This window comes from Panthera leo, chromosome B2 (genome assembly GCF_018350215.1).
Source record: "Panthera leo isolate Ple1 chromosome B2, P.leo_Ple1_pat1.1, whole genome shotgun sequence".
Lineage (NCBI taxonomy): Eukaryota > Metazoa > Chordata > Mammalia > Carnivora > Felidae > Panthera > Panthera leo.
In genome coordinates, this window is record NC_056683.1 from 9,116,811 (window position 1) to 9,134,540 (window position 17,730).

The 17,730-nt window shown below is 43.4% G+C and overlaps 1 protein-coding gene across 5 annotated transcripts in view; it reads left to right on the forward strand.

Annotated features, from left to right (window-relative positions):
* The window catches only part of MBOAT1 (membrane bound O-acyltransferase domain containing 1), a 106,567-nt gene that overhangs the window by 24,653 nt on the left and 64,184 nt on the right, over positions 1–17,730 (forward strand). For 4 of the 5 annotated variants that reach the window (XM_042937793.1, XM_042937792.1, XM_042937788.1 and 1 more), the window contains exon 2: positions 8,029–8,064. The exons of the other annotated variant lie outside the window; for it this stretch is intronic. In XM_042937793.1, coding sequence (XP_042793727.1) covers positions 8,029–8,064 — 36 coding nt within the window. The remainder of the gene's footprint in view (positions 1–8,028; positions 8,065–17,730) is intronic. 5 annotated transcript variants of the gene reach the window in all.

The following is a 17,730-nucleotide window of genomic DNA, read 5'->3' on the forward strand; positions in this document are numbered from 1 at the left end:
GCTCCTTCTTCAAGGGCTGCCCCAGGGCCCTGCCTCAAAGCCATGGGAGTTTAGGCTGGTGTCTATGAGTCCTGATTCAGGCCAGTGGCCAGCCGGGGAAGAGCTTGTGCAGTCAACTTATTCCAAACATCAAGCTCTTATGTTTCCACATAGTCCCACTACAGCCTGCCTCCCTCCCTCTCTGTCTTCCCTCCTCCTTTACTTCCCCCTCCCCTCCCCTCCCCTTCCCTCCCCTTCCCTCCCCTTCCCTCCCCTTCCCTCCTCTCCCCTCCTCTTCCCTCCTCTTCCCTCCTCTCCCCTCCCCTTCCCTCCTCTCCCCTCCCCTTCCCTCCTCTCCCCTCCCCTCCCCTCCTTAGCCTCTCTTTCTGTTTCTCATTCCCTCACCCTGGGTTTTAGGAATGGTGACGAAAATCAGGGCACATGGGTTTTTAAGTGCTTGGGACTGGAGAGTGAGGACAGTCGGAATGGTAGACCGGAAGCACCACTGAAAATGGACTTCCTGCTTGTGCAGCCACTATGGAAAGCAGTATGGAGATGTCTCAGAATCCTAAAAATAGAACTACTCTGTGATCCAGCAATCCCTTTTCCAAGTATATACACAGAGGAAATCAAATCACTATCTGGAAGAGATAACTGCACCCCCATGTTCATTGTGGCATTATTCATAATAGCCAAGACATGGAAACAACCGAGGTGTCCATTGATGGATGAATGGATAATGATTATGTATATACACACATATATATATATATATATATATATATATATATATATATATATATTCCACTGTAAAGATACATACAGTGGAATATTATCCCCCCAAAAGAGAAGGAAATCCTGCCATTTGTGACAACATGGATGAATGTTGAGGACACTCTGCTAGGGGAGATGAGTCGGACAAAGACGAATACTGTATGGTCTCACTTATATGCAAATCAAGAAAAGCTGATTTTGTCTTCAATCACATGGAAAAGCTTTTGACTCTTGTTCTGGGGGCAGGGAGGGGTGTGGTGAAGATAGAGTACCTGTGGGTGCCGAAGCTTCCAGCAAATTCCAGCCCTCTCACCCCCATTTCCTTCCTCCCAATCACTTACTGATGTGAAGCAGCAGGTGAAGGCAGGGAGCCAGGACTGAGCTGGGATGAACTGCCTGGGACGCCTTGGGCAGGTTACCGATCTTTCTCTGTTGGGCACTGTCCTAGGTGCTAGGCTTACAAAGATGAGTAAAACTTCCTCTTTGCCTGTAGAGAACTCAAACTTAGCCAGAATATGGGCCCACAAACAAATAATTACAGACACGTGGGGGCTGCTTACCATCTAGCGATTGAGGCCCGGCCATCAGCCTTGGCTAAGTGACGAGGGTCCTGCTTTCCAGGGGGGCGTTGCCTTGTCTGCCTTTCTGCCAGGATGGGCTTCTAACCCTGGGTTGCTGCTAGCTAGTCTCTGTCCACTTCTTGTGGATGGCTTCACTGCAGACAGTGTCCCATCCTCCTCCTGTCCCTGCAAGATGACCGTCTGCAGGATGACCGGGGATGCTGTGATCATCAGACCCGGCTTTTGCCGGCCAGGCTGGACTTCCTGTCAGTGCCAGCACCTGAACAGCCCCCTAGCATGCCCTCACCGGTGGCCCTCTTCCTGCACATCTTGCTGTGAGGTACTGGCTGGAGACCCCCGGCGTTCCTAAAGTACCTTTCAATTTTAGGGCAAGTAATGGCAAAGGTTTTGGAGCCGGGTGGCAACCCTTTCGGGGAACAGCAATAACTTGGTGGAGTCACAGCTCTTCAGGGTCCTGTTCTTAACTTTGCTAGTTAGTCTAGAGTCTTGATTTTTGTTGGGGTACTTAGACTTGATGGGACTCAGGGATGGACACCAACCAAACAGAATACCTTTTTATCCGTTCACTGTGGCTAATACAATTGACATGCAGGGCAGAAATCCTGATGTTGGGTAGTCATTCCATTCACATCCCATGTAGGAAACTTTTCCTACAAATTGCAAGTATAATCAGAAGTAAAGGGAGTCAGTTGGGTGGGCATCGTGGTCATGGTGATCGAGCCATGTTAGTCAGATGGACCCCGTTGCATCACATTTGGTACCTGGGCCACCTAGTTGTGGTACCTGTTCACCCATAGCGTATTCACGTACTCAAAATTTTTTTTCTTTTTCTTTTGTTGTTTAATAGAATCCTTGCAGACCTCCCCTTTCTGTAAACACATTATCTTTTCCGGGTAGGTCATAGTACCGTGGATTAAATTATCGTTTATTTTAGTTACATTCCAGCCTCAAGGACAGGGCTGCCTGCCAGATACCTTGAGTGAGAGAGTAATGAAGGGGAGCAGAGGACAGGGAATTCTCTTTGGCTGTAGTCATAGCCTCACCTCTCTGGAGAGGAGCGAATGATAAGGCCAGGGGACTTTCAACGACTGAAGAGTGCTGTATGTCAACTTGTTTTGGTAAATATCACACCAGTCCTTTCCATTGTGTTTTCCGAGGTTTTCCTCCATCAATGATAACTTATTCATTATGTTCCAGGGTTACAATAACGGTTGGGATGTGAGGGTTCGTTCCATTTTCACCCCTTCCTATGGGCTGTGAATCAATTGAGAAATACTCATAGGTCTCAGGCTGCTGGATATCAGCTTTGATACTGGGAAAGCTAAACTGGAGATGTCAGTATGGCTCTGGGGCTAACGAGAAGCTCCCACAAACCTGGATTGAGCTGATCTATCCCAGTGGCAGGTTGAGCAGCTGCCTGGGGGGCTTGCCCCTTGGTGGGAAGAGGAGTGGAAGACTGAGCAGCCTTCGGGAAGGCATCTCAGGAGAGAGTCCAGACTCTGAAGGCACTGCTCCCTCCCTTCTAGGAAGCAAGGGTCCCCCTAGTGTCAATCATACCCTCCCTTGGGCAGACTGAGTGAGGGGAGGAGAAAATGGAGAGGGTTTCTGCCCAGTGTTCTAGCAAGGAAAAGTCTTTGATTATGTGTGGGCCCAGGGGGAAAGCTTACTGGCCTGGAAAGGTTTGAATAACCTTTGGTTTGAGTAAATACTCAAATTCTTGTAGCAACCCTAAAAGTAGGTCGATACTACCGTCTTATGACTGAGGAATTGGAGTAATTTGTTCAGGGTCACCCAGGGCTGTGGAAGAGAGCAGGGACTTAAATCCACGTCCCCCTGACTTAAAATCTAGGCTATATCCTATCACACCAACTTGTTTATGAGAAGTTGTGTGTGCTGCTATCCCTTCCTTAAATTCACTGTGGCTGTAAAATAATCTCCTAGTAATCCAAGGCACGAGATGGTAAATATATGTACCTGTGCCCTTTAATTGTGCTCTACATGCACAGTGTCCTCTTAGCATGACTGCTTCTTTAACTTCTCATTCCCATGCAGATATGAGCTCTCTCTGATGCTCGTAAGGTTTGTGTCTCCCATGTGTGAGGATCAGCGATGCCTCTTGCTTGAGTTGTCTGTTGGCCTCGCTTCACCCCTTTCTCAAGAAGGCGGGGGCCAAGGCACTTGCTGTTTTCCTACCAAGTGTAGCATGTAGCACAATGCCTGGACCCACACAAGCTCTGTGGGATTGTTTGTTCAATTGAATAAATGTCTGGATCCACTTTAGCGTGCAAGAGAGGAGGACTAGATGGAGAGAGAAGGCCAGAAAGAGAAAGTAGAATTAAGTGGGGCGGGAAGAAGGAGAGGACAGAAGGGAGGCGATAAGAAATACATTTTATTTAGTTATTTATTATTGGTTTTTTTTTAGAGAGAGAGAACACAAGCAGGGGAGAGGGGTGGAGAGAGGAGAGAGAGAGGAGGAGGAGGAGGAGGAGGAGGAGGAGGAGGAGGAGAGAGAGAGAGAGAGAGAGAGAGAGAGAGAGAGAGAATCTCAAGCAGGTTCCATACTCAGCACAGAGCCAGATGTGGGGCTTGATCCCATGACCCTGGGATTATGATCTGAGCCAAAATCAAGAGTTGGATGCCCAACCGACTGAGCCAGCCGGGTGCCCCAGGAAAATACAGTTTAAAAAGAAGAGGAAAGGAGAGGTTGCATGGTGGGCATTTGACATGGGCCAGGATATTATGCCTCCTCTAGCTGAGACCTCTAGTCCTCTCCCTTTTTGGAGGCTCTGACAACACTTGTCTTTGGCGGAACTTGAGGAAGGCGTCACCACAGCAGTGGCCAGGGAGGCCTTGTCGCCAGAGTGTCACTCATAATTCATCTGAAGCAGCCACCCAGGTGGGAAATGCCCTCAACAGGCAAGTACTTTGGCAGCTGACAAGTAGGTAAGAGGCAAGGTTAATAAATCCACCTGGTTTCTATTTTTAGCATGCTGTTAGCACTGCCTAAAGCTGATTGGCCCAAGGTAATCATTTGCTACTTTATTCTCTTTTAATTATAGGTCTTATTAAACTCAGTTTTGACTACATTAAACTTTAATTCTTAAATTTTAAGTTCCAGATATTTTATCGTTTTTGGTGTACCTGTAAGTGGGATTGTTTTCGTAATTTCTCTTTCTGCTGTTTCATTATTAGCGTGTAGGAGTGTGACAGATTTCTGTACATTGATTTCATATCTTGTGATCTTACTAAGTTCATTTATCAATTCTAATAGTTTTTTGGTGGAGTCTTTAGGGTTTTCTATATATAATAGTATGTCTTTTGCAAATAGTGACCGTTTTACATCTTCCTTACCAGTCTAGATGCCTTTTATTTCTTTCTGTTGTCTGATTGCTATGGTTAGGACTTCCAACACCATGTTGAGTAAAAGTGGTGAGAGTAGACATCCTTGTCTTGTTCCTGATGTCAGAGGAAAGACTCGGTTTTTCACCATTGAGTAGGATGTTTGCTGTGGGTTTTTCATGTATGGCTTTTATTATGTTGAGATAAGTTCTCTCTAAACCTACTTTGCTCAGGAGCTTTGTCAAATGCTGTTTCTGAATCTATTGGAGTGATTGATAAATGGCTTTTATCCCTTCTCTTATTGATGTGATGTATCACGTTGATTGTTTTGCAAATATTAAACCATCCTTGTATCCCAGGAACAAATTCCACTTGATTGTGGTGTATGGTTTTTTAAAATGCATTGTTGGATTTGGTTTCCTGATATCTTATTGAGGATTTTTGTATCTATATTTATGAGAGATACTGTCCTGTAGTTCTCTTTTTTTGTGTGGCGTCTTTGTCTAGTTTTGGTATTAGGGTAATGTTGGCCTCATAAAATCAATTTGGGAGTTTTCTTTCCTCTTTTATTTTTTGGAACAGTTTGAGAAGAATAAGTATTTACTCTTTAAATGTTTAGTAAAATTTACCTGTGAAGCCATTTGGTCCTGGACTTTTGTATTTTGGGAGTTTTTTGATAACTGACTCAATTTCATTACTGGCAATTGGTATGTTAGAATTTTCTATTCTTCCTGCTTTAGTTTTGGTAGGTTATATGTTTCTAGGAATTTATCCATTTCTTCTAAGTTGTCCAATTTGTTGGTATATAGGTTTTCATAGTATTCTGTTACATTTGTTTGTATTTCTGTGGTGTTGGTTGTTATTTCTTCTCTTTCATTAGCAGTTTTGTTTATTTGGGTCCTCTGTTGTGCGCAGTCTCTCTCTCTCTCTTTTGATGAGTCTGGATAGAGATTTATCAATTTTGTTGATCTTTTCCAAGAACCATCTCCTGGTTTCATCGATCTACTCTGTTATTTTTTTAGTTTCTGTATCATTTCTTTCTGTTCTGATCTTTACTTTTTCCTTCCTTTTGCCGGGCTTGGTTTTGTTTATTCTTTTTGTAGCTCCTTTAGATGTAAGGTTGTTTATTTGAGATTTTTCTTGCTTCTTGAGGTAGGCCTGTATTGCTATAAACTTCCCTCTTAGAACCACTTTTGCTGCATCCCAAAGATTTTGGACTGGTGTGTTTTGATTTTCATTTGTGTCCATGTAATTTTTTATTTCTTCTGTGATTTCTTGGTTGACCCATCCATTGTTTAGTAACATATTATTTAACCTCCGTGTATTTGTGCTCTTTCCAGAATTTTTCTTGGGGTTGATTTCTAGTTTTATAGCATTATGGTCAGAAAAGATACATAGGAATAAGCCAAAGAGGTGAAAGATGTCTACTCTGAAAACTATAAAACACTGATGTAAAAAATTCAAGATGATGCAAAGAAATGGAAAGACATTCCATGCTCATGGGTTGGAAGAACAAATATTGTTAAAATGTCTATACTACTCAAAGCAGCCTACACATTTAATGGAATCCCTATCAAAATACCAACAGCATTCTTCACAGAACTAGAACAAGCAATCTGAAACTTTGTGTGGAATTAAAAAAGACCTTGAAAGACCTTCAAGCAATCTTGAAAAAGAAAAATACAACTGGAGGTATCACAATTCCAGATTTCAAGTTGTATTACAAAATGGTAGTAATTAAAACAGTGTGGTACTGTCATAAAAATGGACACATAAATTAATGGAATAATTAATTTATGTGCCTGGGTGGCTCAGTCAGTTGAGCATCTGACTCTTGATTTCAGCTCAGGTCATGATCCCAGGGTCGTGGGATGGTGCGCTGGGCTCCGCACTAAGTGTGTAGCCTGCTTCAGATTCTCTCTCTCCCTCTGCCCTTCTTCTCTGCTTGCTGTCTCTAAAAAAACAAAAAAACAAAAAACAAGTGACATATATATAATGGAATGTTACGTAGCCATAAAAAAGAATGAAATCTTGCCATTTGCAACAACATGTATGGAGCTAGAGAGTATTCTGCTCAGTGAAATAAGTCAGTCAGAGAAAGACAAATACCCTATGATTTCACTCTTAGGTAGAATTTAAGAAACAAAACAAATGAGCAAAGGAAAAAAAAAAGAGACAAACCAAGAAACAGACTCTTAACTCTAGAGAACAAACTGATGGTTACCAGAGGGGAGGTGGGTAGGGGGATGGATGAAATAGGGGATGGGGAGTAAAGAGTACACTTATCATGATGAGAGACAACAACCACCACAACCACAAAAAAACAAAACCAAAAAAAAAAAAAAAAAAACCCTCACTTGCAAGCCACCAGGGATTCTGGGACTTTTGAGCATTAGCTCCCCATTCTCCTGGGTGGTGCCATACCAATAAATTACCTTTCTTCACTGCAAAAAAAAAAAAAAAAAAAAAGTTCTAATGAAGCCTTTCTATACCTCTAATTTGAAAACCTTTTACAAGTTTACATAAGAGATGCCATTTATTAAGTGAAGTTTTCATTAAATTCACTTGTCCATGGATATACTCTATGTTTTGAAATGGAAAAAAAAAACAACCCAAATAATTGGTATTTGTTAAATGGTAGGAGGGAGAGTGGGTGCCATATTTACAGGCCAGAAATTCACACCGTGTTTAAGGCAATTCAGGGTGGAATTTTGTTGGCAGATACACCAAGTACAGACAACTCTTGAGTTTAGTTAGCAAAAAAAACTGGAGAAGCCGATTCTGTGACGGTGGGAGAGTGGGGTGTACACAATCCACAGCCAGTGGTGTTCATTGGAGCAGGAAGAGGTTAGGGAGCCGCCCCTGAGGGTGTGTCTGAGAGTGTGTGCTGGGGTGTCTCAGAGAGATGGTGGGAGTGAACAAAGATGGAATATTGCAGGGCCGTGTGGGGAATGATGGACAGGTCATCTGGGGAGACCAAAGGTAGTGGGATGTGGTTGGGAGAGGACTATGGGGGAAAACTGAAGTGGGTTGGAGGACATCAGTTTACCTTGGAGGTTTGTTGAAACAGCCCAAGGAGTGTGTTTTCTGGGCAACGCAGAGGTCAACTGGGTAAGGCTCCTTTGTTCAAGGAGGACACAGTCTACTAGCAGAGATGACCTGTCCACAGATACTTTGGCCACAACACACGCCGTGGTGGGTGCAGTTGGCCAGCATGAGCCGATTGCCGTGGGTGCCAGAGGGAGGGTGAGATCCTATATCTATCTATGTCTATATCTGTATCTCTATCTGTATCTCTATCTGTATCTATATCTATATATCTATAATAATTTTTTTTTAATCCAACTCTTGGCAGGTGCCTTTTACCAACTGGACACCCAGTGTATGTTTGGTGAGCTGAACTTGGAGGAAGAGTGGCTGGTGGGATAACCTTGCACCACCCAGTACCATTTGTGAATTTCCCATGCTGTCTTGTGTGGTTACCAGTGAGTTCACATGAAGTAAATCAGTTAATCATTAGCTGGCAGGTGCCAATCTGCCTGCTCTCTTTGGCTAAGTCATTTGGTCACAGCCAAGGCATTATTAATGTTTATAAGAATTTCTGAGTTAGATCCTAAAAAAAAAAAAAAAAGAATTTCTGAGTTAGAAGGGAACTCATGGATCATTGATATGACTTCCCGATGGCACCAGTTAGAAACCTTATTAGGTCCTCAGTGATGACAGGAGTTGCCTGATGTTCCACAGGTACCAGATGTTGCTGTATCCCACGTTGAACCTGTCACAGAGCTAGGCAGCGTTCAGCCCAGGGTTGGGGAATGGACAGCCTGACTCTGATGCCAGGTGCACTTCGAAGGGCCATCACATCTAAAATGACTATTAAGTTTTAAATACTTACTTCCCAGAATTCTGTGATGCTTTTCTAACCCTGGCGTGTTTTTGTGGCATTAGCTACTTGCTAAAGATTGCACCGATGGACTCTTCATAGTAGTAGGTAGCCAGAGCAAGACCAGCTTTTTCTCTAGAGGCAGATGGTGTCATTTGCGGTGGCCTAGAAGTCGATTCATCGAATAAGCAAGTCATGACTGTGTGCACGTTATGTACAGATTTTAGGAACTTCCCTGTTTCATTATGCGTGGGTACCCTTCAGCCTCCTCTTCCCCATAGAATTTATACCCTCGAGAACTGGTGGCAACAGGCAGTAACTTCTGCCTTGTAGTGTGGAATGGTGCAATTCACATGGGAAACAGAACAGAAAAACCACAACAGGTGAAAGGAAGTGGCATCTTGGCTTAATGGGGTTGCAAAGTGAGTAGATTGCCTTTTGAAAGTTTACACCATTGCAAAAACTAAAGTATATACTCTATAGGACTGGGAGGCTATACATAAAACCCAAAGGACATTTCCCTCCATATTGACATAGAATCCCTTTAATCCTTAACTGTGCGCTCGCAGGACATGAGTCTCCTGAGTGGCACTCCATGCCAGCTAATCTGCCCAGCTGTCATTCCTGCCATCAGGGACTTAGAGAATCTGGTATCAGAGGGAAGGGAAGGAGGGAAGTGAGGTGGCATGGTAGAGGTGGGGGGAGGTCAGTTGCACTTGGAGGGAACAAAACAAAAATAAGAAAGTGTGAAGTTTTAGCGATAGCAGGCATTTTAGGGTAATTAGAAACATTTGCCAAGTTTTGTGAAAAACCATTGTGGTTCCTTTATTGTCCATATCTACATAGCGTGGTGGATTTTTTTAAATAGATGTATTTGGGAGCTTCTGGGTGGCTCAGTCTCTTAAGCATCCGACTTCAGCTCAGGTCATGGTTGGTGAGTTCAAGCCCTGCGTCTGGCTCTGTGCTGACAGCTCGGAGCCTGGAGCCTGCTTGGGATTCTGTGTCTCCCTCTCTCTCTTCCCCTCCCCCGCTCATGCTCTGTCTCTTTCTCCTCAAAATAAACAAACATTAACAAATTCAAATAGATGTATTGGTTATTAGAGTATCCCAAGGCAGGGATACTTTTTGCCACTTAAAATAATGAAGCAGGGGGTGCGCCTGGGTGGCTCAGTCGGTTGAGCGGCCGACTTCGGCTCAGGTCATGATCTCACAGTCCGTGAGTTCGAGCCCCGCGTCGGGCTCTGTACTGACAGCTCGGAGCCTGGAGCCTATTTCAGATTCTGTGTCTCCCTCTCTCTGACCCTCCCCCGTTCATGCTCTGTCTCTCTCTGTCTCAAAAATAAAAAATACACGTTAAAAAAAAAAATAATGAAGCAGGAGAAAATATTTACGTTCCTGAAGTTCAGAGGCCAGCCGCCCTGGAGAAAGGTGACTTTTTAATTGTTGAAACACCAGCTGTTAGGGTCTTTATTAGTGTTTTCATCTGGATGGTGACTGTGGGCAGGTAATTCTTGATGGCAGGTTAGACGGTTAAAAACCGTCTTTTTTAGTGTTTCTAATATGTATGAAATAACTTGGTTAAACTGTCCAGTTCAGCCCGTCTTTAAAATTAGTAATTATGAGGCCAGGCCTCCTTATCATCTTTGAAATGGAGTAAAAGCTCTCATGTCCTTCGGGTTGTATTTTCTGTTTAAATCCTCACCTTTGAAAAAATTACCTGTTTCTAAAAAAATAAATAAACAAAGCTATTTCTGAAGTAAAAATAATTAATAATAAGCCCTTAGTCCTTAGATAGCTTTTGTCAGAGCTATTCTAAATATTGATTTTTACATATATTAATTCATTAAAACCTCACAATTACCCTAAGTGGTAGGGTTATGTCTATTACGTAGATGAATATGGTGTGTGAGTCCAAAATTTGGATCTGAACAGACCCTTGGCTGTGCTTTCTACCACAGTACTGCAGCGTATTTTTGAAAAAAATTTTTACTTAACAGCAATTTTTTTAATGTTTATTTATACTTGAGAGAGAGAGAGAGAGAGCGCGAGTGTGATTGGGGGAGGGTCAGAGAGAGGGAGACACAGAATCTAAAGCAGGCTCCAGGCCCCGAGGAGTCAGCACAGAGCCCGAGGCGGGGCTTGAGCCCATGAACCGTGAGATGATGACCTGAGCCGAAGGTGGACGTTGAACCAGCTGAGCCACCCAGGTGCCCCAACACTGCAGCGTATTAATCCTAAAACAAAACCAAAAACTCACATGCCCTCACAACCCAGTTCCAAAGAACTCTTTGCAGACAACCCTTACAGGGCTGTAGGGCTGCTTAAAATGTGTTGCAAGTGAATATGTATTTTCCAGCAGGTAGTATTTTTTTCTAGACTTTCTTTTGTAAAGGAAAATAAAAATTTCATGGAAGAGCCTAAACTTAAAATTCTCCACTTAAGAGGAACCAAACAGTGTCTTGTGCTAAAGATAGTTTCTCGCCTTGGGCCTTTCTCACTGTATTACTTTCATTAATTAAGGAAAAGTGTTTTGGGGCCTCTTAAAGGGGACCGGCTGTTAGGGGAGGGGACGGTGTTTTGATACTCTGTTTCCCCTGCTTGCCTATGGAAGTCTTCATTCTGTGTTTCAGAACTTAAGGACAGTGGTTTTGCTATAGCTCTCTCGACTGTCTTAGTAAATAATCTATCCAGGGTGAATTAATTTGCCTCTCTTGGATGTTACCACCTCTTTTCTGCCATGCACCCATCATGTCAGACAGGAAAATGGAAATTCAAGGACTTTTATTTTATTTTAATTTTTTAAAGTGTATTTATTTGGAGAGAGAGAGTACGTGCAAGCAGGGGGAGGGACAGAGAGACAGGGAGAGACAGGATCCCAAGCAGGCTCTACACTGTCAGCAAGGAGCCTGACGCGGGGCTTGATCCCACCAACTGTGAGATCGTGACCTGAGCCGAGATCAAGAGTCAGATGTTTAACTGACTGAGCCACCCCGGCGCCCTCGATCTTATTTTTATTCTGTGTGGGTCCTGTGAGTGGAACTGTTTGCAGGTACCCGTGATTTCTTGAAGCTACTCACGAGAAAGAGCTCTTCCTTTCCTGAGCCCGATTCACCCGGCTGCCCACAGCAGTGTAGCTGTGCTGTGCGTGAGTCCAGCCACAGCAGTGGCTGTCTGGAGTGTCTATAGATCGGTGGCCTGGGCACCGGGCGCCTGATACTTTATTTTCCCCACTTCCCCCTCTGGTGTCTTCGTTTGTCTCCACGCATACCCACCAGCTTTGCACTGTGTCCTGAAGGTCACCTTTTATCTGCGACAAGAGCAAGTGTAACCCCACCACCTGGAGGACGTGGTCCCCTGACATCCAGGTGTGCTGCACATACGTATACGTATTCCTTGGACCACGATGGATCTGGAATGTACCGTAAGAGTTGCAGTTAGTGCCATCACAGATTTGTTCAGTTAGTGTGCTAGCATTTTTAAAAATGTATCTTTTTAACATTTATTGTTGAGAGAGAGAGAGAGAGAGAGACAGAGCTCAAGTGGGAGAGGGGCAGAGAGAGAGGGAGACACAGAATCCGAAGCGGGCTCCAGGCTCTGAGCTGTCAGCACAGAGCTTGACGCAGGGCTCGAACCCATGAACCACGAGATCATGACCTGAGCCGAAGTCGGACGCTTAACTGACTGAGCCACCCACACGCCCCAGTGTGTTATCATTTTTAAAGGTTCCTTCAAACCCCGTATTTTATGTAAAACATATAAACCTTTACAGAAAACCCAACAGTTACTATTAGTCGTGCTTTTCATCAGAGTTCATAGAGGCCCCGGTAATGCCTGGCTCAAGGTCATCGGGGTCAGCCAGGCAGCCTCTGGAGCTTGGCCCACGGGATGAGGAAGGCAGCGGCTTCACCTCTGTCTTGTCCACACTGTGTTTGCGGAGGGCTGTCCCTTGGGCATTGAGAAGAGGTGGGTGGAATGGTAAGAGCACCAGCGTAGAATTGTCTTGGCTTTTCAACTCTAGAGAAAAAAAAAAAAAAAAAGAAATCAAACAGTCTTCCAGTCAGTAAAGCCTGGATATAATTTTGCCGTTACCCAAATAGCACATGACCTACCGTAAAGCAACAGGAACTAGCTGGGATCGTTCTTTGGAGCCCCCAGTTGTGGGTGCCACTGAGCGATGCCTGTTGCAGCTGAGCAGTCCCCCTTTCTCCCTTAGATTTATTTCAGTTTTCTTCTTTATGTATTTTTCCATTCACGTATTCTACAGAGATTAAATACTTACGTGCCAGGCACTGTACTGGGTGCCAGGATCCAAGGGGTAACAAGGCAGTAGATTTCTGTCCACGAGACCCTCACATTCTATTGGAAGAACAATTAGAGATTTTGGTCAAGAGTCTCAATTGTTCCGTCGATTCTGATATCTCATCTGAGTTCTGTAGTGGCATCGTAAGAAGCGACTGTTACGGTATCCCTTGTGTCTTTTCCCTTCTTATTTATTTCCCTTCCCCAACATTTTTGTCTTTATCATTTCTCTGTATTTTAAACCCAGGATTTCCAAAATATTTACTGGCACTGCCTAGCTCTGTGCAGAGTACTCAGACTTCAACAGTTGTCTGATCTCTGGTCTGTCTCTTTCTAAGTCAAGCAGAGTTTTAAATCTCCTTCGTGTCCTCCTGTTTGTGAACAGCCAAATGTATTTTGACTCTATTTCAGATATTTTCCAAAATCAGTCATTAATCATTTCAGGTGACATGTTTCCATTAAGTCGTAGTATGTTGTAAAAACCTGTTTCGATCTCTGTGATTATTTTATGGAATTTTAAGATTTAAATTTTAGATTAACTTTCAGAAGTATTTTGCTTCTGTGGGAGCCGAGGTCTAGAAAATACTAGCTTTCTAAACTCAGAGACTCTAAAGTTCCAATTCTGTGTGACATGGGGAGGAACGTGCCTTTTCTTCAGAGTCCCTCTGAGGAAGCTAAACCGTGTTCATATATTCCTGCCCTTTTTGCCTGCCCCCTCCTATGTTTTTATGTATCTTTTTATGTTGAAATGTTTGTTTAATACACTACTGATGATCTGTATGCATATATCAAGGTCATATATGCATATGTGTATTTTACACTTAGGTGTTTACAGGACTTTTTGTTGTCATTTGCCTTTGACTTTTTTTGGAACTGAAACTTAGGCGCAGAGGGCACTTGCTAACTAAGATTTAGAAAGGTGAAAAGGCTGACTTCACCTTCGGTTTGGTAGTAAGAGCAAAAGTTGAGAAGGCAAGGCCATAGACATTTCTTCGATTTTCGTAGGTAGAACAGCCATCTTTAGGAATCAGTTTTTCGTAGTAGTTGAGACCACAGCATATTTATTATCTTCTCTTTTGTTTTTCTTGTGTTAAAGAATGTAAAAGAGTTTCCTGCTGTCAGTGATGCTGCTGGGTTTGGATTAAGAGGTTTAACTGCATTGTTTCCCATTGCAGTTGGGGGTGAAGGTTAGATTTGGGAGAGACCATCGGGTGTGGATTGTATCAATCACATCTAAATCGTTGTACATGAAATAACTTCGATTATTTAAAGAAGTAACACTTGGAACTCTTGAAGGCTCCAAAACAGTCTGTTCTTGCATCTGAAAATGTCTTTCAGTAAACATTTTCTGAATGCCTAGCAGAGGTCTGAAACTATGTTCCTTAAAAGAGTAAACATAGTCTCCAGAGCCTTCTCTTACCTCTTCTCTGCCCTGTGTTTCTTTATCCACCTTTTCTTATTCTCCTGACATGCTGACCACTTAACTCCTTGCCCTTAGCATGCCATTCATTCGTTCATTCATTGCACTATAGAGAACCTAATATATAGCAGGCGCTGTGTGTACATTGATCAAAAGGATAGATGTGGCCTTCTCGAAGCTATTTGTCCAGTAATAACAGAGCACGAGGAGTGATGTGATTGCAGAAGCTGAAGGTGCCGTGGGAGCAGCAGAAGGGAAGGCTTTCTGGAGGAGGTGACCTCTAAGCTGAGATCCGAAGGACTGAGGAGGAGGGGAGGGAGAGTTGGGCAAGGTCAGAGGCAGGGAGATTAGTAAATGGCTGTTGAAGTTGTCCAGGTGAAATGAATGGTAGTCTGAATTAAGGTGGATGTGGAGAGGGGAACGAATGGATTAAAGATAGATTTAGGAGGTAGAATTAATAGAGTGAGGAGATTGATTCTATTTGGAGGGTATGTAAGAGAGAGGTAGAGTTCTCTGGTTTCTGGCCTGAACAGTTGGGTGGTTGAAGGGTCCCACCCTTAGATCGGAGACCTAGCAAGAGGAATTGATGGAGGGGGCAGGTGATGAACTCTGTTGGGAGCTTATGGAAATTTAGGTGTTTGTGGCTTATCTAAGCGTTGATTCCAGTAGGCGTGGGGTGTCTGTGATTTCAGGGGGGCACATCTGGGCTGGAGGAAAAGATTTGGAAGTCATCAGCTGGTGTTGGAGGCACAGGAATGAGAGCGGCCCCTTGGCATATAATGTGGCGTGAGAAGAAAAGCTGGCCTGGGATGGCCCCCCGAAGGGCACCATTTTAGCAGGAATGGGCAACAGGGGAGCAGCTCTCAGGAAGGAGGTAAGGAGTGATCAGAAAGGTACAGACAACCAAGAGAATGTGGTGGTAGGGAGTCAAAAAGAAAGAGCATAGAGGGGCGTGTGGGTGGCTCAGTTCAGCTCAGGTCATGACTTCAGCTCAGGTCATAATCTTGTGGTTTGTGGGTTCGAGCCCCATGTCATGCTCTGTGCTGACAGCTCAGAGCCTGGAGCCTACTGCAGATTCTGTGTCTCCCTCTCTCTCTGCCCCTCCCCAGCTTGCACTCTGTCTCTCCGTCTCTCAAAAATAAATAAACATTGAAAAAAATCAAAAATAAATAAAAAAAGAAGAAAGGCCATAAAGTACAAGTGCCAAATGTACTCCAGGTAGACAAAGACTGGATGTGGTTCCTTGGCTTTGACAAACAAGGACATGGTGGTGACTTGGGCAAGCAGTTGTGGAGTGTTAGGGATATGGCATGGTTTATGGCATGATGGGGAGGTTACAATTGGAGGGTGATTTTAGGGATTCTTTGGAGTTTAATTTTTAAAATAAATTCCCTTTCCTCTCCTTTACTTCTATGAATGTATAGGTGGAAGAATTAATAGGCACCAAAGAAAAGCTTGCTGACTAGTTGAAAAACATTTTTTAACCTACAGCTGGCGATTTGTTTCCTGCCTTTGAAAACTGTGTATAGTTTGCTGTTGAGTAGGCTAAGGTATTACTGTTGTTTTTTAAATAGGATGCATGGTTTCTTTGACTCTCAGTCCACATTGGAGTTTCCCTTTTGTTACAAACACATATTCTAGAGAAGATGATTACATAATAGGAGCTGAAAATAGCTTCATTCCTAGGGGCCAGGCAAAATCACAGATTTTCCTCTTATCATGGTCCCCCGTTATACAAGGGCCAGCAGCCCTTGCGGCTCTCCACTCTTGGAATTGTGATATCTGTGTTGTATCCCCTGTGGCCCCACAAGGTCTCTGTTTTGTAAAAGGCAAATGGTGATGTCTTCTATTTTCGGTGTAAACTAAATGAAAAAAATTAATTCTGTCGTGTGACTTTGGAGAATTGCATAACACGCTCAGATAATTGGTCACACCCTAGGGTATTGCATAAGAAAATACATACAGTCCTGGTTCTGCATTTTCCATTGTCCCCATAGATCTCGCTCAGAGTAGCATCTTAAATAGCCAGTAGTATTATGGGTGACAGCAAAGTGTCCATGTCTATGGAGGGTATCGTCTTTAGAGTGGTAAAGTTGTTACTTAAAGTCCACCAGGAAAGAAGTTGTTCAAGTCAGATTTTTTTGTGTGTGTGTAGGAGGCAACATAGGTTGTTGGGGGAGAGGCAAGTTGGGAATCTGTTTCCTTCTCTCGCGTTAAATAACCTTATTTAACCTCCCCACTTTGCCCACTGGGAAAACACTGATGCTATTTGTACTTACTGCCTCCTTAGTGACGTGAAACAACCAAATGCAACATGTGCGTGTACGCGTGCATGCGTGTGGGTACAGTTACTGGTTTCTAAGAGAGGTGACACGATGGTATCCTATGATTGACTCATGCTCCATGCTGATTGGGCTTATGTCTCTTAATTCTATTTTAAATGTATGCCTAAGAATTTTAAAATAAATAATGAGATTTGAAAAAAATGTAAATTTGATTCTTTATTTTTGAGAGAGAGAGAGATTGAGAGAGAGAGAGAGAGAGAGAGAGAGAGACAGAGCATGAGCAGGGGTGGGGCAGAGAGAGAGGGAGACACAGAATCTGAAGCAGGCTCCAGGCTCCAAGCTGTCAGCACAGGGCCCGATGCGGGGCTGCAACCCACGAACTGTGAGATAGTGACCTGAGCCCAAGTTGGATGTTTAACTGACTGAACCACCCAGGTGCCCCAAAAGAATGGGCTAATTGTGTTTTTCATCTGGGAAAGGTCTTTGACTATATAGGAGCATATTATGTATTTCATAGGCCATCAGTGATTTTTTGGTTAGGGGTGTTTTATCATTTATATGCTTTCTACTAAAGGATGTGTAGAGAAATTGGTCAGCTATAATTAGTACATTTGAGCTTTTCTCCTTGCTACTGTGTTTGGAAACAGCTTGATGGGAAAAAAAAGAGATGATTAGTACGCACTGAGCATTTCATGCTGGACAGGCATTGTGCTAAATCACTTTACATGTATTAACTCACTTAATTGTATGAGGGTATCTGTATTATAATCCTCAGTTTTTGGAAGAATTTAAGACACAGGTTAAGTAACTTGGCTAAGGTGGTCCAGGTAGAGGTTAGAGTTAGGGTGGGATCTGTCTCCAGCAGTCTGACTTCCCAGCTTGTGCTCTTTATAACTCTGTTCTGGGTCTCGTCACTATTGATTAAATCTGTGTGCTTAATTCATCTGTATAACTCTCCCTTTTTATAGCAAATAACTTAAAAATGTTAATCTGTTGGCCAATAAAGTCATTGGCCAAAGATCAATAATAAATGAAAAGGTGCTGAACTAGTAGTCAGGAAAGTGTAAATTGAATTACTACGATACCAGTGTTTTTCCATCTGATTGAAAAAATTAAACAGATTGACAGCATTCAGTGCTGGCTGGCAAGGGTGAGGGGTGAAGGACACAT